Raw genomic sequence first — 26,965 nt, forward strand, 5'->3', positions numbered from 1 at the left:
ATTTTCACATTTGATTTTTCCTTGTCCTTTTCCATAACTACTCTAAACCAAAATGATATTGTGATCACTGTTTCCCAAATGCTCACCCACTGAAACATACTCCACTTGCCCCACTTCATTTCCCACAACTAGATCCAGCATTGCTTCCTTCCTCTTTGGGCTGGAAACATACTGATCCAGAAAGTTCTCATACACATTTCAGGAACTCCTTTCCCTCTTTGGCCTTTACACTGTTATTTTCCCAGTCTATATTAGACTAATTGAAGTCCCCCATTATCACTACTCTGAAGTTCTTCCATCTTTCTGCAATTTGCTCCTCTACCTCCTTCCCACTATTTGGTGGCCTATATTAGACACCCAGCAGCGTAATAGCTCCTCCATTGTTTGTTTATTCTAACAGATAGATTCTGTCTTTGAACTCTCAAATACATCATCCCTTTCCAATACTGTTCAATACTGCCACCCACCCTTCTTTTTCTCCTTCCCTATCTTTCCTGAATACATTGAAACCAGGATTATTAAGTGCCAATTCCTCCCCTTGTTTGAGCCAAGTCTCTTATTGCCACTGTAACTACTAACAGCACTAGTTAACCTCCCTGCGAGGACATTGGTCCCAGCCCTGTTGAGGTACAACCCATCCACCTTGTAGGAGCAGAGAGGTAGAGGCACATAGGTTAGGGAGGGAACTGCAGAGCTCACGGCCTAGACAGCTGAAGGCACAGCCGCCAATGGTGGACCGATGAAAATTGGGGATGCGCAAGAGGCCAGAATTGGAGAAGCGAAGAGATTTTGGAGGATTGGAGAAGGTTACAGAGATAGGGAGGGGAGAGGCCATGGAGGGATTTGAAAACAAAGGTGAGAATTCTTTTTGTTAAAAAAAAAGAGGCGTTGTCAGCTCAGTAAGCACAGCTGTAATGAGTGAACGAGACTTGGCTCAAGTTAGGAAAATGGACAGCAGAGTTTTGGATGAGCTCAAGTTTATGGAGAGTGGAAGATGGGAGGCTAGCCAGGAGAGCATTGGAATAGTCAAGTCTAGAGGTAACAATGGCATGGATGAGAGTTTCAGCAGCAGATGAGCTGAGGCAGCGGAGGAGACTAGCGATGTTTCGGAGGTGAAAGTAGGCAGTCTTGGTGATGGAGAGGATATGGGATCAGAAGCTTATCTCAGGGTCAAATGGGATGTCAAGGTTGTGAATGGTCTGGTTCAGCCTCAGACAGTGGCCAGAGAGGAATGGAGTTGGTGGCTAGGGAACAGAGTTTGTGACGTGGACCAAAGACAATGGCTTTGGTCTTACCAATATTTAGTTGGTGGAAATTTCTGCTCATCCAATACTGGATATCGGACAATCAGTGAGACAAGTCGGGGGGGGGGGGGGTGGAGGGGGGTGGTAAAGTAGGGCTGGGTGTTGTCAGCATACATGTGGAACCTGACCTCGTGTTTTTGGCAAGGGGCAGCATGCATATGTGAAATAGGAGGGGGTCAAGGATAGCTCCTCGGAGGGACTTCAGAGGTAACGGTGCAGGAACTGGGAGAAGCCATTGCCACCCAGCAGGACAACAATCTCATCCAATGATGCTTAGGTACGGTGCCCTGAAATTCCTGGGGCAGCCATTGAAGGATCTGGGGTGGAGCAGATTTTCTGCCTGCCCACTGCTGATTTTCCTGACCCCCTTGGAAATCCCAGGGTGTAGCTCTTTTAAAAATATTTTAGGTGGATGCCTAAGCTGTTTCCAGCACATCTGGGGTGCCCTGTGGTTGCACCAATGCACAGGGTCAGCAGCACTCTGCATCATTTTCATTTTTTTAAAAATGAGGTGCTGCTGGCTTCTTCACAAACTACCTCCCTCACCAACGCTGTTCACCAAGGACTCCTAGGGATCCCTGGCATTCAGTATTGCTAAGAGTGTAACTGAGGGAAAAACATGAAATATTTCCCCTCATTTAAATTGGATTGTAATGCACCCACCCTGGGTCATACGTATTATGGACCCAGCCCAAAAGCGGCGGAATTTCCAACAGGGCTGAACCCTGACAGATCTCAGCTCTACCCCAAATTCCTTCCTCCCCTCCACAGCAGAACCACCCTCCCCAGTCCAAGAATTTTGCCTGCAAGATAGGGTAGCCCATCAATTCCTGGGGGAAAGAAAGAAAGTCTTCACCAAGTTACCATCTCATCACACCTACATCTGAAATTGGTTCCATTAATTGGCATATTAAAACTCCCCCTGCAGCCCAGATTAAAATGTCATGTCTGGTAAATTCAGACAGCGGTCATTAATTTTAAAATGATAAAAAACATGGAACATCCCACATATCTCCTACATTTCGAACAAGCCACTGTAGGCAATATATTTAGAAAATGTAACCGGATTGCATGCATCTATTTAATTCCGGCAAAAGGTTTGTTGCAATAAAAAAAGATTGATTTTCTACTGCCCTCGAGCACTTGTTGAGTATAGATGAGTAAGGAGTGATCTAATTGAGATGATTAAGCTGATTAAAAAGGAGTTGATAGAGAGAGAGAAACTATTTCCTCTGGTTGAGGAGTCCAGAATAAGGACTTAAAATTAGACCTAAGCCGTTCAGGGGTGATATCAGGAAACACTTCTTCACACAAAGTAGTGGAAATCTAGAACACTCTCCTCCAAAAGCTGTTGAAGCTAGATCAATTGAAAATTTCAAAACTGAGATTGATAGATTTTTGTTAGGCAAGGGTATTAAGGGTTACAGAACCAAGGCGGGTAGATGGAGTTAGGTTACAGATCAGCCATTATCTAATTGAATGGCAGAACAGCTTGAGGGGCTGAAAGGAACAGGAGCCAACCAAACATATTTGAAAAAGAATTGCAGTGTACAGCTTCTTTTCTGTTACGTTAATCCAAACAGCAAGTGTAGACAGGCCATTGACCATCGAGGACATCACATCCGAGCCCAATACTGTTCTTGCTGGATAACATTTATAGACTACAAACATTTATTTTAAAAAAGGGCTTTTCACCAATTGATGGACACAGGGCTGCATGCTGTGAGGTAGGATTGTAATATCATATCTGGATCTGACCATGGCTACACTCTTTCCTTTCCCCACCCCCAGGGAGTGACGGCACAATTAAAAAGCTCAACAGTTTATGATTTTCAGACCACGGGAAAAAGACAAAAAACAAAAAGTACACTTAGGACACAGTATAATGGGTTTCTACCACTATGAGAGGGGTAATTCAGAGAGCTCCAGAGTGATAAAGATCAGGGACAAGCAGTTCTAATGTGGAAGAAAAGTGCTCATTTCACACACCTCTGTTGCAAATGCTGTAACACATGTTTAAGTAATTGCAACAGGTTTGCTTTCTTTCCTAGTTAGCTTAATAAGAATTATGATTGCAAACGCTATGGGGCAGTTTATTGCTGAGCATCATATTGCACAAGTCATCTCTACAAAACATGGCAGCCTAAAATTCTTGAAAATCCCCACAGCAGAGATCACATTTTAAATTTGCAAACCACAAATGCAATTCTCAATGCTTAGGTACAAAATTAATAGGATTTTTTGATTTAAAAAAAAAATAGAATGTGCAGCCCAGAAACAGGCCATTCGGCTCAACAGGTCCATGCCGGTGTTTATGCTCCACACGAGCCTCCTCCCTCCTTACTTCATCTAACACTATCAACATATCCTTCTATTCCTTTCTCCCTCGTATTTATCTAGCTTCCCCTTAAATGCATCTATGCTAATCACCTCACCTACATCTTGTGGTAGCAAGTTCCACATTCTAACTACTCTCTGGGTAAAAGGGGTTTCTCCTGAATTCCCTATTGGATTTATTAGTGACTATCTTATATTTATGGCCCCTAATTCTGGTCGCCACTACCAGTGGAAACATCCTGCCTACGTCGACCCTATCAAAATCTTTTCATAATCTTAAAAGACCTCACTCAGGTCACCACTCAATCTTCTCTTTCTAGAGAAAAGAGCCCCAGCTTGTTCAATCTTTCCGGATAGGTATAACCTCTCAGTTCTGGTATCATTCTAGTAAAATCTTTTTTGCACCGTCTCCAGTGCCTCTATATCCTTTTTATAATATGGAGGCCAGAACTCCAACTGCAGTCTAACCATGCTTCTATACAAGTTTAACATAACTTTCCTGCTTTTCAATTCGATCTCTAGAAATGAACCCCAGTGCTTTGTTTATGGCCTTATTAACCTGCATCCCTACTTAGTGATTTGTGTATCTGTACCCCCAGATTCCTTTACTATTCTGCCCCATTTAGACTCTTATCTTCCAAGGAGTATGTGGCCTCCTTATTCTTCCTACCAAAATGTATCACCTCACACTTATCTATATTGAAATTCATTGCCAATTACACGCCCATTCTGCAAGTTTATTCATTTCTTCCTGTATTTTGTCCCTCCTCTATTAACTATACCCCCCAATTTAGTGTTATCCACAAATTTTGAAATTATACTTCCGATTCCAGAGTCTAAGTCGTTAATGTAAATGATGAACAGTGATCCCAGCACCAATCCTTGTGGAACACCACTTCCCATCTTTTGCCAGTCTGAGTAACTACCTTTAATCCCTACTCTGTTTTCTGTTTTGTAGCCAGCTTGCTACTTGTCCTGACACCACATGCTCTGACCTTAGTCATGAGCCTTTTGAAAATCCAAATATATTACAGCTACTTTACCCTTGTCTACCCTTTCTGTTACTTCTTCAAAGAATTCACTAAGGTTGGTCAAGCATGATCTTCCCTTTTGAAATCCATGCTGACTATTCTTTTTTATATTTTCAGTTTCTGGATGTTTTTCTATTACATCTTTGATTAAGGATTCCATTATCTTTCCTACCACCATTAAGCTAATTGGTCTATAGTTCCCTGGACTGGTGATTCTTATATTTAAAAAAGAGAGATAGAACATTAGCTGTCTGCCAGTCCTCTGGCACTATTCCCTTTTCTAATGTATGTAATAGTGCCTCTACTATCTCTTCCCTAACTTGTTTCAAATATGCGCCGATGTAATCCATTTGGACCAGGTGTTTTATCTTCTAAGTTTGATTAGTTTATCAATTATCTCCCCCCTTTTCTATCTTAAATGTCTTCATATCTTTTTTGCACTTTTCTTCTAATGTCATGCCCGCCACGTTAGTCTCTCTGGTAAATACGGAGGCAAAGTAATTATTTAATATTTCTGCCATTACCTGTGAGTTTATCATGTGTATCCCTTGGTGGCCCTATCTTGTTATTTATGTGTCTGTAGAATACTTTATTTTTATATTCCTTGATAATTTAATGTCATAGTTTCCCTAATTTTTTTAAAAAACTTCTTGCCGAACATTTTGTCATCCTCTCCTTTGTTGTCTATGTACTTAGTGTGTGCCTTTTTCTTTAGTTTCAATTTCTGTGTCATCCATGTCATTACTAGCTAGTTTGTTCTTGCTTTTTAGTGGGATATATTTCTCTCTGGCTCTATTGATCACTGTTTTAAACGTTTCCCACTGCTGTTCTATTTCTTTGTTTGTCAGTAAATTTTTCCAGTTTATTTTCCCTAGTTCCATTCTCATCCCCTGAAAATCAGTTTCCCCCCCCCAATTTATTACTTTGGTCTTATGTCCTTCTCAATCTTTATCTTAAACCTTATTATGTTGTAATCACTATTGCTTAGATGATCATCTACGCTTACTTCTCTTATCTGTTCTGGTTCATTTCCCATTATTAGATCCAGCAGTGCTTCCTCTCTTGTTGGGCTTTTTACATACTGGGTAAGAAAGGAGTCCTGCACACATTATAAAAACTCCATTCCCTGTACCCCTTTTACCCACCTCTTGCCAGTTTATCTGGGGGTAGTTAAAATCTCCCATGATTATTCTTCTATGTCCTTTACTCGTTTCACATATTTGCTTACATATTTCTTCCCCCACCTCCTTTCCACTATTTGGCAGTCTGTAGTATACCCCTATTGGAGTGATTGATCACTCATCTTTTATTTCAATCCGTATGGATTCTGTTTCTACCCTTCTGTTAGTTATGTCCCTTTTTTCTACTGCCTATGTTATTTCAAAATTAGTACGGTTATTCCACCACCTCCCTCTTTCCCTTTCTGATTATGTAATAACCTGCAATATTTAGTTGCCAGCCCTGTTCTTTATGTAGCCATGTTTCAGTTATCCCTACTACATCTGGTTCCTCGGTAAGGATTATTGCCTCCAGGTCCCCCATTTTATTTTTGGGCGTTGTGTACATTGCTGTGCAGGCAGTTTAATTTGTCTTTAATAGTTGTTCCCTTCACTTTATTTTTAACAGTCCTTTTATTTCTATTTTATAACTGTATTTGTTCCTTGTCTGTGTGTTATCTTTATTCCTTACCCTGGTCTGACTTTTACACTCATCTCCTGTTTCTTTTATCTTTAGGCTATTGTTATTAGTACCATTCCTTATTTTGCTATTTATCCTTTCCGCTAGGACTCTGGTCCCATTCTGGTTCAGGTGGAGCCCGTTCCAGCGGTACAGTTCCTTCCTGTCCCAGTACTGGTGCCAGTGCCCCATGAAATGAAATGCCTCCTTCAAACACCACTCTTTCAGCCACGCAATCAGTGATGCCTCGCTAGTTTATCCAGTGAGTAGCTGAACCAATGGTTCAATTCCCAATCTGCCCTGAGTGACCCAATATCAGGCAGTGGTGGTCGGGACACTACAACTGGCCTCAGTGCTCCTGGGTTAGGAAGGAAAAACAGTGAGGGTTTCTGCTCCCAATCGCTATGCAACAGTCCCCACTGGACAACTGTAACACTTTGTTTTAATATGCTATAAAAAGGTTAGATTCCGCTTACAAAGTGTTAACTCCCAGTGACATTTTTTTTAAAAAATGTATCCGAATAGGCTCGGTTGTTAATTAGGAAACAATAGGAAGCTGTCGAGTGCATCCAATCCCAGCTCGCACCTTGGAGATAGAAAGATTTCCAGGGTGCATTACCAGGCAGGCCAGCCATCATGGACAGCAGATTGTTTACTTTTACACCACATTAGCTTTATAACAATGGGGGTCATTAAGATCTGGTCTTGGGTATTTCTTACCTTGATGATCTATGGGTTTTGATTTATTGAGCCCAGCAGGGGGCTTGGCCAAACAAGACAAACAGGTGGCTTAAGCGCACACCTAAGGGGACAGAATTTCATTCCAGATGGTAATTTTGATTGGCAGCTCAGTTATTTACCCCACTTCATTTCCCAGAATCAAGTCAAGCAATGTTACTTTCCTCATTGGACCAGAAAAATACCGATCTAAGAAACAGTCCTAGCAACATTCAAAAAAAAGGCATTGCCCACTTTGACCATGTGCATTACCGTTATTCCAGTCTATGGTTAAAATCACACATTACTGTCCTTTTGTTCTTACATATCACTAATTGTCTACAGATCTCCCCCCCCCCCACCCCTCCCCACTGTTTGTTGGCCAGTAATGCACACTGAGAATTACACTATTTCCCTTTTTATTTCTTAATTCTTATCCATATGGATTCTGTCTTGGAAGCACCTAGCACATACTTATATTCTTGCGCTGATAGAATCCTTTACTAACACTGCCAGAACAAGGAATATTAAGTTGCCAGTTCTGTCCAAACCCAAGCCACATCTGTTACAGCTGCTGTGTCACATCAATCAATTATGAATGCTTCTAACTCTCCAATATTGTTTTGAATGCTTTGTGCATTGCTACACAAATGTTCTGAACAAACATGTCCCAGCAGCATGTGTTCAAAACACACAAGTCTAACTTAATGCTTTCAGGTGACAAACTATCTGTTACAAGTTTCGGGCTTGTCTTAGGTAGTCTCTCAAGTATAATGGCGCAAATCACTTCCATAAGTGATCAGAGCATCTTATGTTCAGGAATGTGCCCGTACTGCCCAATATCTATTTATATGATAACGTAGTCCATGGTGTAACAATAAGGCCCCCCCCCTTGTGATCTGTACTGGATATAGTGCCTTCACATGCACTTTTCCAATCTTTATGAAGGTGGACTGAGAAACAGTGAGAGAAGACCTGATATGAATCATTAAGCCAATTTAAGCAAGTAACTGTGCAGTGTTACAAAATCTCGTTTCTCTCCACGAGAAATGGAAGAGAAATGTGCCTATCCCTTTCATGGACTGACTTGTTTTTGGCATTATCATCTAGACCATTTCTAACTGCAAAACTGACCTCCTACATTTTAGCTTCCCGCTCTGGGTCCCCGCCCTGGAGCCCAGATCGAATACTTCCTCATTCAGGAATAAATTCCCAACATAAACCTCACACTGTGCCCACGTGAACAGAATCACTCAACGCAATGGGTGTGAATATTTGTCGACCATCTGAGACAAGTTAACAAATTACTTACCATCCCCGGTCATTGTGAAGGCCTCTTCAGTGCCTGGCACATTAACACCTCGAACTCTCAGGCCTCAGTGCTGTAGCCTGTGGCTTTTTAAGCCTCTTTTCCAAACAGGACAGTAAAAGAGAACTCATTCCATTGTGTGGAAAAATGGTCCAACAATGCTGAACTGTGACACCATGTTTTAGCATTAATGGAGAGAGTCCTGAGAGAATGTTATTTTGATACTGGGAGAAATTGTGACAAAGAAAGAAAATGACAGATATGAAATTCTGTCACTGTTAGCTGCTAAAGTCTATTTTGGAGTTTCATACCCAGAACACCATGCAGTTTCTCGGTCAGTTACTTACATTGGTTTTGCTCTTGATACAACCTCATCAGTGCAGCAATCAAAACCCATTCCGATATTAACACCAAAATATTTGTATGAGTTAATAATGCATGACAGAGCAAGTCAGGTTTACTGGTTATTACCATTTATTTTTAAATGGGAATTTATAAATGTAAGGTATAGAAGTCTGCACCTTGCAACAACATGTCAATCTCAGGAATTTAACAACAAAGCTGTCAAGGAATAGTGTTTTCCAAGAGAAAAACAGTGGTCCCAGTTGTATGCAAACTGATACTGGAAAAGAAAATGATTTGGGATTTGTTCAAGAGCAAGGAGGAAATCTCACTTGGGACTAGCACAACAGACACTCCTGCACTGAGAAAACAAATGTTCCATCTAGTAGCACCTTGCAGTGAGATTTAGCTACATCAACTGTGTAACTTCATTATATTTTTTTTACATCTCTGTAATTATGTTACAAACAAAAATTAACTTTCACTCCTTAAAGGGCACCATCTTCAAGAAAGTGTAGTGAACCTTTCATCATTTGCTTATAAATACACAAAACATTGACATACAATATGACCTCATGTCAAACATGACATGCTTGTCCTCATAAAAACATAAGAAACAGGAGCAGGAGTAGGCCATACTGCCCCTCCAACCTGCTCCACTATTCTTAAGATCATGGCTGATTTGACCTCAACTCCATATCCCTTGATTCCCCTAGAGTCCAAATCGCGCTCTCGCTCTCTGCCTTGAATATATCCAACGAGTCAGCATCCACAGTCCTCTGGGGTAGAGAATTCCAAAGATTCACAATCCTCAGTGAAGAAATTCATCCTCAGCTCAGTCTTGAATGGCTGACCCCATATCCTGCGATTATGCCCCCTAGTTCTAGGCTCTCCAACCATGGGAAAAGTCTCTCAGCACCCTGTCAAGCCCCCTCAATCTTATACGTTTCAATGAGATCACCTCTCATTCTTCTAAACTCCAGAATATAGGCCCAGTCTACTCATCCTCTCATCCCAGGAATCAATGTAGTGAACCTTCGTTGCACCGCCTCTAAAAAGGCAAATATATCCTTCCTTAGATAAGGAGACCAACTGTACACAGTACTCCAGGTGAGGTCTCACCAGTGACCTGTACAACTGTAGTAAGACTTCCTTACTCTTGCACTCCAAACCCCTTGCAATAAAGGCCAACATGCCATTTGCTTTCCTAATTGCTTGCTGTACCTGCTTGCTAACTTTGTATTTCTTGTACCAGGACACCCAAGTCTCTCTGGACACCAACATTTAATAGTTTCTCACCATTTAAAAAAATATTCTGTTTTTCCATTCTTCCTACCAATGTGAATAATCTCATATTTCCCCACATAATAATACTCCATCTGCCACCTTCTTGCCCACTCACTTAACTTGTCTATATCCCTCTGCAAACTGTCCTGCTCACAGCTTACTTTCCCACCTAGCTTTGTATCGACAGCAAACTTGGATACATTACACTCGATCCCTTCATCTAAGGTCATTAATATAGATTGTAAATAGCTGAGGCCCAAGCACTGATCCCTGCAGTACCCCACTAGTTACAGCCTGCTAACTTGAAAATGACCCATTTATCCTTACTCTGTTTGCTGTCCTTTAACCAATCCTCTATCCATGCTAATATTACACAATATAAGGGCTCATGGAGTTGGGGGTAACAACCTTTTATGTGGCACCTTATTGAATGCCTTTTGAATATCCAAATATACAACATCCACTGGTTCCCCGTTATCTACCCTGCTAGTTACATCCCCAAAAAACTAATAAATGTGAAACACGATTTCCCTTTCACAAAACCGTGTTGACTCTGCCTAATCATAGAAAATCATAAGTGCCCTGTTATCACTTCCTTAATAATGGATTCCAGTAGCTTTCTGACAACTGATGTCAGGATACCTGGCCTGTAGTTCCCTATTTTCTCTTTCCCTCCTTTCTTGAATAGCCAGGTTACATTTGCTACCTTCCAATTCACTGAGGCCGTTCTAGAATCTAGGGAATTCTGGAAGATCATAACCAATGTATCCACTATCTCTGCAGCCACCTCTTTTAGAACCCTTCTGTCTGCTCACTGTGATTGCCTTGGCAACGGGCAGTAATCACCAGGCATTGTTATGTGATCTTAAAATGCGAAGGATTCGAAAATGTCATTTCCACACCGCCTGAGGAAGGGGAAAGCCCCCGAAAGCTTGTGGAATTAAAAATAAAATTGTTGGACTATAACTTGGTGTTGTAAAATTGTTTACAATTGTCAACCCCAGTCCATCACTGGCATCTCCACATCTCGATTAAATGGGACCATGCAAAGTGAAAGTAACAAGAGGTGCAACATCTTTTACACCAAAAGAGGAAGTGTACACAGCCAGAACTCACCAGTTTCTCCATTATCAAATTGCCTATATTTTACATTAGCAAATTCTGATGCACTGATAATCATATCTTGTTCGAGTTGCGGAAAACGAGCTCATTCTTGCTTGTGGGCGAAGTGTTAAGCAGTCCTACCTGTTGGTTTATATCGATTGACTCAGAGGGAGTTATGATAGCTTTAAGCTGTGCATGGCTAGGATTCTGGGAGAAATAAACGTTGCCCTCATTCTTCCCCCTTTCCAACCTGAAGAACTAGTGTCCTTTGCTCGCGGCTAATGCAGTGCACAAGCTACCACCCTGGTTGGATTGGCACAGTTCGTAGGTAAATTTAGAATTACAATCCAGCTCTGGCAAGATGAGCACAATATCTGTTGGAGCGAGGGAAGGTCTGTTCAATTTTCTAGCAAATTACAGTGTAATTTGTCAAATTTCCAATGAGCAGTCCAATGTCATGTGTTCATCTTTTTGACTTTTATGCTCACCTTTACTGGAAGCCAGTATGTTTTTGAAAGCAGTTTAATTCTCTGCTGCTGTATTAAATTGTAAAAAAAAATCTCCAAGGTTGGTCTGGGTATTCGTACGGACAGCAACTGACTATTAACCCTGCATTGGAGACTGAGAAATTCTACACATATTTGGGGCAAAGATTCAGCTCTGTCCCAGATATGTCACAGACCCAATCTCAGAAGAGCAACCCTGGCTACAGCAGTGTGACATGTTCAAAACACTCATACTGTGGCTTTCAAGTGCGACATTCAATTTAGTGCCAATTTGTACAGACTAGGCAGCGGTTTGAAGCTGTGTGGCTATGTCCACCAGAAACTAGACAGACAGTCGAAATTCATTTCAGTCATCCTTAGGTCACTGTCAGGTAGTGTGCCAAGGCCTGAAGTTTCAACTAATAATGAGTTTGAACTGTCTCAATCCAGTTCCTGATTCAACTCAGGGAGAAGGTATAGGAAGAATGTATTCCCACCAAACCCCAAAAATATCTTTGACTTGGGTTATGTCCTCCTCTCTCCTGCCTATTCCAAATCCCAGATTTGTTGCTGACATTTGCATCCCCCTCCAACTCTTTCTACGTGGTTATGCCTCCATTTTATTGAAGTTTTGAACGACAAACATCATAATTTTAGCAAAAGAGCCTCAGTTGCTTCAGTGTTGGCAGCATTGAGTCATTGTTGTCAGGCCCGCGTTAAAATTGCAGTTGGGTCCCAATGACGCCATCAGGACTTGACAAGCTTGTGTAAAGAAGGACCCTGCCGGTTTTGGGCAGGTGTCCTTCCTGCCTGCTCAGAAGAGCAGGTTAAAACCACCGCCGATGGGACCTTGGCGATGTTAGAGTGGTCAAGTAATTCGGGGCATTTTAAACATATACCCATCTGGCTTCTGCCGGGTGGATAGAGTTAAAAATCGCCCAATTCTTGTGGTCAAGCACACACTGCATTAAATATTAGGCATGATGTGGAGATGCCGGTGATGGACTGGGGTGGACAAATGTAAGGAATCTTACAACACCAGGTTATAGTCCAACAGTTTTATTTGAAATCACAAGCTTTCAGAGATTATCTCCTTCGTCAGGTGAGGAAGGAGGAAGCCTCCGAAAGCTTGTGATTTCAAATAAAACTGTTGGACTATAACCTGGTGTTGTAAGACTCCTTACATTAAATATTAGGCACACTTTTCCGTGCTGCATTCCATTGTTTCATTTTTCACTTTTGTACCCTTATAGCTCTATTTACATAAAGTTGCCATGTGACTAGTCTGCCATTGGTTAAAAACATCCAAACTTTGCAGTAACTCATTACTAAAGATCATTACTTCAAAAAAAACAGGATGAGTAGGAAACATTACATCCTAGTTTACAAGTTATGGGTATCCATGGAAACACCAGCCACCTCAATGTCGTTAACAACATAATGCCTCACCATCCACTGAATTAATCATCACTAACTTTGTGCATCATGGAAACAAATAAGGTTGAAAAACAACTCAATTTTTGTAACAAATTTATTTGACTAAAAATGTTTCAATTGACAAAAGGTAAGAGTCAGACAACTGCAAATTTATCTCCATTACCTGGACCATTTTTGCCATAAAATTAGACACTCTTTCATGGAAAGAGCCCTGGAAAAATAGCAGGAATCTTTGTTAAAGTACAAGGATTTTAAAATTATTATTTCAAGGTACAAAATGGCCCAGATGAAGATGATAGTGGCCAAACAGGACAATGTTCAAATCTCACCCCTTCTCATTGGGTTAATATTCCATGGGAGTTAGTTGCTTTGCGTCACCTCACTCAAGTAAACAGGTACATCTTAATGTACAAGTCTAGATGTTGGGTGGTAGCAACCTTTTTGATCAATGGCGGCAACCATAAAAAAAGTCAATCCCCCCATCTTCCCGGGGTTCTATCCTTATCCAATATCTACTTTCCAGCAGGGGTCATTGGATTGCAATCAGAAGCAGGAACTCTTTTTTTTTAAATCACTCAGACACTCCTATTGTTGTCCTGGCTAACAGTACAGGAATCAGACCTGGGACCTTCATGCATTGTAAGGCACGATTACCAACTGAGTCATAACAGGAGCTCATTTAATCAAGTTATACGGTCACCCTCAAATGTAACATTACTTAGTCTGCAACAGGTCAACAAAATTAAATTTTTACCTTTGCCAAAATAAACACTCCAACATTGACTTCATATGGCTTGCTCAGACACTGAACAAAGTAAATGTCAGTGGGCAAACATACCACATTGTACAGCACAGGTCATGAAGGTAGCAGCAAGCATCCCTGGTCTGTGCTGGAGCAGCACTGGGGAACTACAGTTGGTTTCAGTGTCCCTCAGCTTGACAGAAGGTTAAGAGAAGTGAAATTCTATCATAACCCATCAATCCTTAACCAGCAACCACAGCTGAAAGTGCTGGTGCATGGACACTATTTAAAGACAGAGTCATACTGCAGGGTCTCCATTGACTTTAGAATGTTGCTCAGTCAAGAGCTGGCTTTGGCTTGAGGAAGAAAAATAAAGTTAGCAAAACAATCTCAAGTTGGAGTCTTGGGAAAGACATTTCTGCACAGGAACAGAAATGAAACTAAAAACAAAAAAAAGACAAAGAACCCCAGACACTGAGGAGCCCCTTAGCTGCCAGCAAAGAGAGGTGCTTGTCTAACCTCTCTAACTGGGGTTGGTTCACCCTATGGGTACAGGGCAAGACAAGACACTGAATAGCAACAGTGTGAGAATCAAACTAAGATAACGTCAACGGTGCAAATGAACAAAGTACCAAAAAAAACAAGAGAATCTGTTCCACAGAACACTAGGGGCCCTGCTGCAAGTAAAACAAAACGACAAGATTCCCAGTGTGGAATCTAGCACCAAAGTAGAAGTACTGCCTCTGATCGGCATGTGTTCGAAGCAAAGCTTCTTCTAAACGCAATTATTGACACCTTTCTCACTCCTCGGTTCAATTTTGTTTTAACTCATTCTGTGAAGGTAACTGAAAACATGTTTTTTAATCCCAGAGAACTCTAGGCATGTGGATGAACTGTGAATTAATAAATTTTCTGTAGTTTCATCAATGGAACACAAATCAGGCCCTTCATCTTTCCTCTCCCGCCTCCAATGAAAACGCTATCCTCTGCATCACTTTCCGCAGGCAAGCTGCACCTTCCACTATAGAAATCATTTTTGATACCATTATTACAACGCGATGTTGCTAAATGTTTACTGCAGCTTTTCTCATGTTACTTTTAAAAGATTACTCACATGGTTTCCCCCAAAAAACAAGAATCTATCCAAAATGAGAACAAGCCATTGCTGTATAATTCAGTCACACTTGTTAGTGTCTTTCATAGATTACTATACATTGCTTAAGCAACATGACAAGCTGCTGACAGAGTGTTGTACAGAACGGAAATCCAGTCAGGTAGTTACAGTCACCCACTGACAGACACTCAATTGGAGTATAACATAGATCATAAACACACGAGATTGGAAACAAGAAGTGAATAGGATTGTTGTACTACACATTGTGTTGATGCAAGGCCAATGCCACTTGGTGCGGATGCAAAATCTGTTGTGTAACTCAAGTGGAGTCACCAAGTTCATGGTCTGACAGCATTCGCTGAAAATAGAAAGCACCAATAGAAAACGAGGAGGATGTCCAAAATCACTTGTTTAAACAAGATTTTTTTTTAAAATGACTTCAGTGTTAGCAAAGTGCCCAGTCAGCAATTTGCTCTTAAAATTTAACAGGCATTTGGATGCTGGTGAGCTCTGTCTTCCAAGTGGACAAGTGACACAGCCAACAGTGGGGGAAGACTGTCTCCAGTCACTGTTGTGCAGTGACACTTAATGCATTCAAAAACACCACGTTTATCTGCGCCCTTGGATGGGCAAGAGATGAAAAAGTAACTCACTTGTCTGGTAATGTTTCCTTAACATGCATTAGTATCACAACAAAAAACTTGTATTTGTATAGCGCCCTTAACATGTAAAATGTCCTAAGGTGCTTTACTGGAGCATTCAGACAAAATTTGACACTGAGCCACAAAGAGACATTAGGACAGGTGACTAAAAGCTTGGTCACAGAGTTAAAGGAGCATCTTAAAAAGGAGAGAAAGAGAGGGGATTTTGCAGGGGATGGGGGGTGGAATTCCAGAGCTTAGAGCCTAGGCAGCTAAAGGCACGGCCGTCAACGGTGGGGTGATGGAAATCGGGGATGCACAAGAGATGAGAATCGGAGAAACTCAGATCTCGGAGGCTTGTGGGACTGAAGAAGGTTACAGAGATAGGGAGGCCTCTTCTACATGCTGCCTTGACACATAGATATCAAGAGAGAAGTTTCCTTGTGCTTTTAAAGAGAAAGTGGGAGAAGTGAAGTTGCTGGTCACATGTCCATACACCGCTGTAAAAACACAAGTGTACCCATATCACCAAAAATACTGCCAGCTGTTCAGAGATCTGTGTCAGCAAGCATAGCCCTCTGGTGGCATCCTGATCCTTGATCTGTAAATTGCTATAATCGTAACACATCAAAAGGTGTGAAATAATTTAAAGGGGCAGCGAGGCAAGAGTTTTTAAAAAAGATACATGAAAGGATTTGCACAGTTTGCTAAAAGTTTTTTTTTTTAAAATACCTCCTGCTCCTGATCTCTGTTAGCACCAGACTTACAAACCATGCCCCATACTAAAATAAAGATTTTAAAGAAGGAAAAAAGGTAAAATCCAGGCTCAGTGTTACAGTCAAGTGCTGTCCAAACCAACAGCCATCCATTAAGTATTCACCAGATAAAGAAAGGTGGTGAACATACAGGTTTTGTTAGCTCTTCACAAAATTTACTGGCAGCCTACGCTTGATATGATGCAGTTTAAATCCAAGCTGGGATATGAATTAGGTGCTGTCACAATAGGTAGGTATGTTTTCACTGCAAGCATCAGTCCTTGCCTTACACTGACAGAGAGTCTGGTTAAACAGCACGTAGTTGCATTATTTGGAATGTGACATTACCATAGCAACCGCCACCCAGATGCTGTAATTAGTGCAATTGGTTCAGTGTAAATTAAGCATAATTTGCACCACAATCGCAAATTCAATTCAAAACCCTCTGCAAAAAAAATTGAAAAATTACAAAGTTCAGATATAAATCAAAATATTAAATGAGACTGTCATTTTAACAATACAATGGGTTTCAAATTAAATCTATAGGACTGTAAAGAGCAATAGCTGATCCAATGCTTATCTGCTGGAAAGGATGAGACTAAAGGGTAAACTCAAGTGATCCGGCGCTCCCTGTGGGGAGCACCACTCGAAGGGAGCACGTGATGGAGAATGGCGTTGGGAGTGTTGTAGCTCTGACTCCGACCTACACTCCATTTTGAGCTCAGCTCCCTGCTGGGATTGCTGAATTTACCTTTTATTCTCCTTAAATTTTACAAGTTTGATGTGTGACAAGTTTCTATGTTACTATTTGTAATATTAACATTCATATATGATGTATCTGTCACTATCTTAATGGTGGCATTAAAATGCTTGCTTTAAATGGGGTAACACGTCTGGTGAAATAGTGGGCAAAGGAAAGTCATACAGGTAATCCTGTACTAATACAGCTGAACTGTAGTTTCTCTACTAAAGTCGCATCAGGACCTCTTAAAAAATTAGGGAACAACCACCCTGTTCTATTTTAACAATCTATTTACCATGTATATTATTGGTAATCATTTAAATCAAAAAAATGTTAAAAACAGACATAAATATGTACAACTCAAAGCATTAAAAAGGGAACCAAGAAACAATTCTCTTTTTAAAAGGCTGGATGCCACCATCAGGATCATTTTCAATAAGTAACCACAGCAATATCAGGCACCAAAAAAGGGAGGAAAAAAAAAACAACATGAGAATATATTGAGTGACTGGCTGCTTAAAACAGAGATCAGTGTTTCATGTTACCAATGTCAGACTAGACATCCTGCTTTAACTCCACTGCTTAATATCAGATGGTCATCTAAATGTGGCCCTAGATGTCACAGCAGCATCACCCCTCAGCAGATTTTCCCAAGAAACTCACGGGGGGGGGGGGGGGGGGATGTTTTTTCCCCCAAAATATTTGCAACTTTGTACAGAAAGTGCAGCCTGCAAATGAACACCTAAAATCAGACCTAAATAACAGGTGATCTGAAGGATGACCTTTGCAACACCACTTATCCTCTGCAGATTCAAACTCAGGGGAAATTGCGCTCGTCCAGTAAGCAGGGAAAAATGCAAAGAAACATAATAAAAATCTCTCCAATCCCCAAATGCTATAGAACACAAGGGAAGGTGTTTCCAATCAAAAAACTTAAGTTAGCATTTTAATTTCCCCCCCCCATTTTGCATCATTTGGGCAAAGCTTAGCCAAAAAGAACTCACTGTGACAGGTTGCTAGGCTACAAATGAAGGGGCTGGGGGGGGGGGGTCACACCCCTGAATTGGTCCCCAAGGACCCCAGAATTTTTGGCTCTTCAACTACTTCACAGGAACACAGATAATGTGAATCTGATTTGTGGCGTAATTGCATATTAATGGAAAATCAGGTTCTTTGTCTTGGCAATCAAAATCATTTTTGCACAAAGACAAAATTATTCTTCCTTTTATTTGGTCAGGCCCAGCATGATCAGCAAAATGTGATTATTCTAAAATTATACAACTTTAAAAACACAAATAATTGTGTAAATACCCTTGAAAATAAAAAAAACAAATTATACCATGGGAGCAAAATTTCAGTACATCTGAATAGGTGGTTGTTAAACTCATTAACTTGACGACATCAAGCAATCATCTTTCGTGGACATGATGTGGAGATGCCGGTGATGGACTGGGGTGGACAAATGCAAGGAATCTTACAACACCTGGTTATAGTCCAACAGTTTTATTTGAAAAAGCTTGTGATTTTCAAATAAAACTGTTGGACTATAACCTGGTGTTGTAAGATTCCTTACATCTTTCGTGGACCATAAGCACAAAATGCAAAAAAAACATGTATAAATGGGACACATGTATAAATAGCATGAGTCAGGTTACAATGTTTTATGCAACTCCTATGGCATTTCATTGCATAGAAAGTTATAGGTAAGAGATATATTTCACATACATTGATATATAAAGAACAATGTTGCTGCCACTAACCCACCGTAGACTAACCACCACCAATTTTGTATTGCTTCTGCGGTATAATGTAATTTTTCAGTGACATCACTCATCGATGGACTGGATCATCCTTTGCTATCAATGTTGGACATGACACTCAATGGCAAAAAGGTGTTTTTTCTATTTGTAGGAACAAGTCAGGTTTCTCCCCCCCACCCCCCGGCAAATAGTTAAATGTTAAAGTCTATTTAAAATTAAGTGAATACAAAAGTTATTTTGGTCTCAGATTTAAACACTGTGCCCTCTAATCCGCTTTCCTCTCATGGTTTATATCACCCACTGAATCCTTGCATAAGATCATCTGCTGATTTTGTGGTGTCAATCCCACCCATTACTGTGTAAGGCACCATCAAATAATGTTGAACCCTTGAAACGCAAAATTTACTACTGCTCATAACTCTCTCCAGACATACGGTTACTTTTTATAAAAAAAAGTTTTGCTTGTTATAACACTACCAAGTTCAATGATGCTATGGGGCCCACCACTCCTTGCATTAGGAGACAGTTTTCATCATGTGACAAGGAGAGACATTCCAAAGGAAAGCCAGAAGAGATTCATTTTCTCTTCCACCACCTCTCCCCATCTCCTCCTTCTCCTTTAGGCATGAAACGTGCAAACTTACAAAAGGTTTAAAACTATGGAGAATCATTGAATGTTACCAAACAGAAACAGGTGATTGATTCGCCACCTTGTATATCCCACTCTCCACAATCTTTAATATTTCTTTCTACTAAAAAAAGAACTGAATTGTTGTAATAATTATGGACTCTGCTTCAATGATGATTTGTTGCAGAGAATTCCACATTCTCACCATCTTGTGTAAAGATGTTTTTTTCTAACCTCCCCTTTAGCTCTTTTTATGATCACCTTAAATTTGGGGCCTTTTGTTACTAGGTCGCCAGTGGAAATGGTCCATGGCTAAAAATTTACCCGATCATAATTTTGAAGACTTCTATCGGATCACCCTTAAGCCTCTCAGCTCTAGTGGAAAAAAAGTCCTAACTTCTCAAGTCTCACTATAACTGGAGGAGAATGAGCAGATTCCTGTATCAACTTTCTATGATAATCACACTTATTTCAAACAAAGATTTCTGATGCAGTCTGGAAGAACTCTTTGGGGAAAGAGTTAATACAATTCCTTGCATAACATAATGTATGAATGTCACGTACTATATGTGCAAACTCCTAGTATTTTGACAAGAATCCTGGAATTCAGAATTAATTTTTTCTTTAGGGGTTACATTTCCATCTGTGGCCCTATCTATTCATTATCAAATGCTTCAGGGACATGTACACAGTTTTCTTATATATTAAAGCATGAAGATCAGACTCTCCAGATGACTCGTGAATTTATATAGCAAGTAGCTGAGGCCCTCTTGGTCCTAGATTTGATCCCAAGTCTGTGCTAAGTTTGCTGATCTCTGCTGAGGCAGTGCTATCGATAGTGAGGGGAAAATCCACCAGGGTTCCTGCAACTAATCACTGTCCATCAACTCTCGTTGGAAGCATGTTCGCGTGAACACTGGGCTATTACTCAGCCATGGTACCCTCCATGGTCAAATAGCCTGATGCCATTCATCTCTAAAGCTGATGCACAAGTAAGGGCCACTTGAGTGAAGTAGCAACAGGCAAGTGCTGCCTTTGGAATCGTACCCCAGTAAGGCATTAACATTTCAGGAGAGATGGGGAGGGGAAAAAAAAAGTATGAAGATCATTTGAACAGTGGTCTGTTGATGTCTAGGTAATGCCACTGATCAAACATCATTGCATTTTTATGGTACTGCAGTCCTGACCCTTGATTGAGAAGTAAAATGCTCCAAGATCTAGAGAGAAGTCAACAGAGCCATTCCTGCACCTTCAATGGTGCATCTTTCAACAGAAAAAATGTGTCTATTTGGTGAAAGAGTTTGCATTCTGAGAACTGACAAAATTCATTGAGGCTCCGCCTTATCCCTGTTTCCAGTGCAGTGCTAGGTGGAAACCCTTTCAGGATATTGTTCATGGGAACTCAGTCTCAAGCCAGTGAGTTAAAACATCCTGGGAAAAAAAAATCAACCCAATGCTCAAAACAGAAATTAGAATTACACTAGCACAACAGAATTCTTAACTCTTCTGAATTGATGGATTACAAAGACAACTGCTTGTGATGTTGGAAAGCAATTCATTTCTGACCTTACATGGACTGACACCACTGGATGTGTTCATTTTGGAACTGTTTTGGTCTCAAGATGCAAAGAAGTATGGAACGTTACAGAAGAGAAGGAGAATGTCGCAGTAATGATTACGTTTAACATCTTTTTAAGAGTCTATTTTTGTGGATTAAGTAGTGTTGGTAAAATCATCAGGAGTAGGTGAAAGGGGAATGGGAGGAAGAACTGACTGAAGAATTATTGAGCCTAATTGAGAGAGACAGTTGCCAGTACATACATGACCCCAGGCGGTTTTGCCAATCTGGCCGTTTGAATACTATGTTAGTTCAGCATTGTTGGGCTCAGTAATCCTATCAAGGTAGCACTGTACAATGTTGCTTCCACAATTCAAGCAAGATATATTTTTAAAAAGACAATAAAAAATATTAAATGAAGTGGGATGCCTTCTCCCTCCCAAAAATGAGCAAAATATATTCCAATGTGGGTAAAAGCCAAAGGATGACGCTATAATGCCCTTCCAATCCAGCTGGTTGCACTCCCACCTTCCACACTTCAGCTGTGGTGAAATAGTCTGTAACCTCTGCCACGGTCTCAACGTTCAGGTAATGGAGCAGACTGAAGATGGGCAGGAACTCAGCTGAAATCTGCTTAGCTGAACCAGAACCAAAGCTCCGACCCGTATGGCAGCGGAAAATTCTTGCTATTAGATTTAAAAACAATAGATTTGTTGAATTGCCGGGAGTGCGGGTGATTTGAAAAAGATTGGCGATTCCAAAACCAGTTAGTGGTTAATCACAATATCTGCTCACCTACTTAGTTTTCAAAAAGGTATGTGGGCAAAGAAACTCCCTCATTAAATCAGCTGAACTCTTGCAAAAGTTGAAAAGTTCACATGAGCTGAAAATTCTCAACGAAAAGGTGCAAGTGCCCATTTTCTCTATAATTAAACAGTCCACTGACAAAATAGTTGGAAATTTACATCTTTGAAACTTGCTATTTCTGAAAATGTGATTTTGTTTGGGGGCAATTCATTTACAGAAACAGGAATCTTCTTTGTATTTTGAAATTTCAGGGCATAGCCTGCTGTTAAGATGAGTGATTTAAATAGTGGTCCTGGGAATGGAAAAATCTATTTGCCCAGTACCACCACTGAGCTTCCAGAGGACAATTTGTAATCACTATTCAACTAGTAGCCTTCCAGTCAAGTAGGGTTAAAATTCCAGTCATAGGCAAGAGGTAAAAAGAGAAATCAGTATCCATTGCCAGAGCAAGGTAGTCCTCCAGGTATCCAACCATGGCCAGGACAGAGGGCTCTTCAGCCTAAAAAATTTTACAGCTCAATGTGATAAAAACCTTAAAGTTGATTTAGTTTTTTTTGGTAAAGAAAGTGGTGCTTCTGAAACCTAGATATATTCCGGTGACAAGACCCAGAAAAATTCAGCCCACTTTAACTGCCGGCTTTGTTTGGTCATTTTTTGTGCACACTCCACTTTCGGTCACTTGCAATCCAAGCTTGGCCATAATGGAATCAGCTGGTTTGCTGCAGCACCCAAAGGGTACAGGGATAAAGCGAACAAGCCTATCTCTAGCACCCTGCAGACTATGCAGGTCAACACAACAGGATTTACTGAAGTTAAAAAAAAAGCTGCACAAGTATAAAAACTATCAAGCTGCCTCACCATTTATAAATCACCCTCTATAACACCAAAATGAATCATACCGTTTTATTTTTTTTGTAATGGTCCCTTGACATTCTTATTCATATTAAAAGCTGCCGTGCATATTATAAAACCTAAAAGATATTTGCTCTCTGTGGAGAGGAATGAAGTCACTGCACATGACCTGCAATGATTCCTTCCATGGTGGCAGCTGGTTAAGTATAAACAGCCAAACCTGGCAATCAGAAAACATCTCAGTGACTCAATGGAGATACACAGATACAGATGTGGCCGCACAGAACTAGCAGGAGTTCAAAATACCTTGGAAGTACAGTATGCCTCAACAAGATTTATAAAAAGTTATAAAAAGTAATCCACAAGTTTATGAATTACATCCAGTGCATTTTGCCCACCATACATGCACCAGATATTATACTTAGCTATGGATGCAAAGCAATCCTTTTTTAAAAAAAAGCTAGTCACTTAATGCTGAATACTTCGGACATGAGGGCTGAAACTCAAGTACTTCCCAATCAGCATAATTCCCTCACAAAACAATTAAACTCCAAATCACCCAAGCTCTGTTTACTTAATAACTTCCATAGCCTTAGAGCTACCTTAGCAGAAGAAATATATTGTGCATTAAATCCAGTTCCTGTAAAGCAGCACATTATTGTGAGCAATACAGCAGGAGACCCATTAGTATTTGTTAAAAGAAAGCTGACACATTCGTATGATGTCACCACGAGGGTGTCACTTTGCCATCAACAACCCAGCTAATAAAAAAACATGTAGTGATGATGGTCAAGGCAGGACATATCATAATGATTGTGGGTGGGCTAAACTAAAAGCTGCACATATCCAGGCTCCATTTCCCTGGCACTATCTGGTATGATGTCTAATGTGATTATGAGCCCATCACATCTCATTAATTCAGATGATTTATGGGGAAGCAGAATTAGCTGGATTGGTGGGAGCACTTCAAAGTTATATTTAAAAAAAAACAAAATACAGCTTCTACAGCCAGAGAAATATCAATGTTTTGTAAAGAATTGATGATTTAAAAAAATGTTATAACACGTCACCCTTCTCCACCTCTGCACTTTGACAAGTTTAAACACAGGATGATAGTTAAAAGGTAAGCCCTGGGTGTGGAGTTTTCTATTTGTCTACTCCGAGAGGCAGTATCGTAATAAACAGTACAGAAATAGTTACACTGAAAAGTGTGCAGTTGTTTACTAAGTAGCAAATATTTTGCTATTGATTGGATGTTCTGGAAAAAAAAGCAATGCCTTGAATGGAATCAAAATGCCATGACAATATGGAGACAACATTTATTAAACTACAATAGAGAGCAAAAGGCATTTAAAGTTACTGTGCAGGTTATTATGAGCTTGCACTTGAGAAGCTACTCATTGAATTACATTGCTCAGAATGAATTGACAGAATTACACTTGATACAGATATGTATTCAACTAAAGCAGGGTTCACAAGGCAGATCCACTTAGTATCTATGGAACTAATCCCAACTGAACACATAGCAGAATCCAGCTTTAACCTAAGTTCACTGAGCAGCCTATAGACTCATACAGCACAGAAGGAAGCCATTTGGCCAGTGTCTGTGCCGGCTCTTTGAAAAAGAGTGATCCAATTAGTCTCACTCCCCTGCTCTTTCCCCATAGCCTTGCAAAGAAAGTTACTACTGAATCTGATGCCAGTACCCTTTCAGTAGTGAATTCCAGATCATAGCAACTCACTGCATAAAATACTCATTTCCCTCCTGGATTTTTTTTTGCCAATTATCCTATATCTGTCCTCTGGTTACCAACCCTCCTGCCAGTGATAACAGTTTCTCCCCATCTACTCTATTTAAACCTCTCATAATTTTGAGCACCTCTATTAAATCGCCCCTTAACCCTCTCTGCTCCAAGGGAGAACAATCCAGCTTCTCTAGTCTCTCCACTTAGAAGTAGCAGGGCACAGCAAATAAATAGGCAAGACCTCCTCAAATAAAAGTGGGAAGGAGTATATTAATCCAAGAAAACAAATCATGTACATTGGATTAAAAAGGGGGTTCCTTCTCACACCTGCAAACCCAAACTAGACAAAATAAGCACAGGAAATTCAGCATGCTTGGTTTCATTGGTCAGAACATTGAATACAGGAGTTGGGATGTCTTATTGAAGTTGTACAAGACATTAGTAAGGCCACACTTGGAATACTGTGTACAGTTCTGGTCACCCTATTATAGAAAGGATATTATTAAACTAGAAAAAGAGTGCAGAAAAGATTTACTAGGATGCTACCGGGACTTGATGGTTTGACTTATAGGGAGAGGTTGGATAGACAGACTTTTTTCCCTGGAGAGTAGGAGGTTTAGGGGTGAAGTCTATAAAATAATGAGGGGCATAGATAGGGTAGATAGTCAAAATCTTTTCCCAAAGGTAGGGGAGTCTATAACGAGGGGGCACAGATTTAAGGTGAGAGGGGAGAGATACAAAAGGGTCCAGAGGGGCAATTCTTTCACTCAAAGGGTGGTGAGCATCTGGAACGAGCTGCCAGAGGCAGTAGTAGAGGCGGGTACAATTTTGTCTTTTAAAAAGCATTTGGACAGTTACATGGGTAAGATGGGTATAGAGGGATATGGGCCAAGTGCAGGCAATTGGGACTAGCTTAGTGGTATAAACTGGGCGACATGGACATGTTGGGCCGAAGGGCCTGTTTCCATGTTGTAAACTTCTATGATTCTAAAACGAGAGCTCCTAACTTTTTTTAAAAAAACAAATCTCCAAGTGTGCTGAGCAGACTTTCCAATGATCCGGAGCACCTGTTACCCTCTCAGCACAACAGGATGTGTTTCACCTGAGTTAAAGCAGAGGGCAGTGGAAGCGGAGCTCGCCTATGCCCAAGGCACTCACTCACTCACTCACCTTCTGCTGCCTCCTGGCCATGTCTGTGGGCTGCTTGGCATTGAAAGGGTAAGCGATGCACCTCAGCAGGAACACGTAGAGCTGCAGCGCCTTCCTCTTCTTCGTGTCCTCCTCCTCCCGCTGGATCCTCTCCTGCTCTTCCCTCTCCTTCTCGCTGGCCACCGACGGACTGGGGCTGACGGAGCGAGCGCTGCCCGATCGGCCCGAGTCCCGCCCGTCGCTGCCCCGGCTGGTTGGCAGAGACCGAGCGCCGGTGCTGGCGCTGCTGCCGCCGCTCCCTCCGGCAACCGGCGCGTCCTTACTGGGATCCCCTTCCAGCAAGTCGTCCGATTCCTCTTCGCTGGAGGACGGGTCCAACATCGCCCCCCTCCCTCCCTCCCTCCCTAGAAGAAGAAAAAAAGAAAACCAGAGGAACCGAGAAGGTGGAGGAGGTACCACCAGGTGAGCTGAGATCTTGAGGGGACCTCACTTCAGCTTGTGGACACGTCCGAGTTTAACACAACACACACACACAGAGAGAGAGTGTGTGTGTCTCTCTCTCTCTCCACTTGCTTCTTAATAAAGTGGAGCCTGAGATAGGGCGGAGTTTGGAGGCGGTGTGTACCGGAGTTGGTGCTCCGAGACTCCCGGACGATTTGCTCGCCTAGACCTATCACAGATGGAGATTCCCAGCCCAGCAGGAAGCACGGTCACAGGTACCCAACCTGTAGCTTGGCAAGTGTGCAACACGTGGGGCTCAGCACACACAAATATCAGTAAACTTCCAGCACCGACCTCTTCATCCCACTCCTATCTCTATACCACCGAGTTGGAAGTAAAAGTCACCTGTGTGTTCTTTGTTTAAAAAAATATAATATCAATGGAACACAATCTACAAATAGACCAGAACACTGCAGTAGGTGAGCTGGCTCTGTTTACTGATTTGAACAAATAGTAAACAATTTTACAACACCAAGTTATAGTCCAGCAATTTTATTTTAAATTCACAAGCTTTCGGAGAAGGGGGAAGCCTCCGAAAGCTTGTGAATTTAAAATAAAATTGCTGGACTATAACTTGGTGTTGTAAAATTGTTTACAATTGTCAACCCCAGTCCATCACCGGCATCTCCACATCTTGAACAAATAGGACTGCGAGGATTTAAAAACCATCTACTATTAACTTTTTAAGTGTCAAATGGTGACAGAGACACTAAGTACCTTATTTTTAAAAAATCTCATCCAGAGAACAAGGTAAATATTGGCCATAAAAAGCACATTTTAAAAAAAAAAATTAGTCATTAAAGGGAATGTATTGAAAATGCAAACAGAACAAGTGAATAGTGGATGAGTACCCACAAAGAGAAATGATCAGGGATCCTGACTATCAAAATCTGTTTTTATTACATGCAATTCTAGGCAGGGCTGGATTGACACAGGGCCTA

The 26,965-nt window shown here is 41.0% G+C and overlaps 1 protein-coding gene across 3 annotated transcripts in view; it reads right to left on the minus strand.

Annotated features, from left to right (window-relative positions):
* Positions 1-26,126, minus strand: part of cadps2 (Ca++-dependent secretion activator 2) — a 603,629-nt gene extending 577,503 nt beyond the window's left edge. For 2 of the 3 annotated variants that reach the window (XM_067999802.1, XM_067999801.1), the window contains exon 1: positions 25,545-26,125. In XM_067999802.1, the coding sequence (XP_067855903.1) occupies positions 25,545-25,904 (360 nt within the window). In that variant the 5' untranslated portion in view covers positions 25,905-26,125. Of the gene's footprint in view, positions 1-25,544 lie in introns of all 3 variants that reach the window. The other variant, XM_067999803.1, reaches the window with a different exon arrangement.
* Positions 26,127-26,965: the final 839 nt, after the last annotated feature.

Source organism: Heptranchias perlo, chromosome 18 (assembly GCF_035084215.1).
Source record: "Heptranchias perlo isolate sHepPer1 chromosome 18, sHepPer1.hap1, whole genome shotgun sequence".
Classification (NCBI taxonomy): domain Eukaryota; kingdom Metazoa; phylum Chordata; class Chondrichthyes; order Hexanchiformes; family Hexanchidae; genus Heptranchias; species Heptranchias perlo.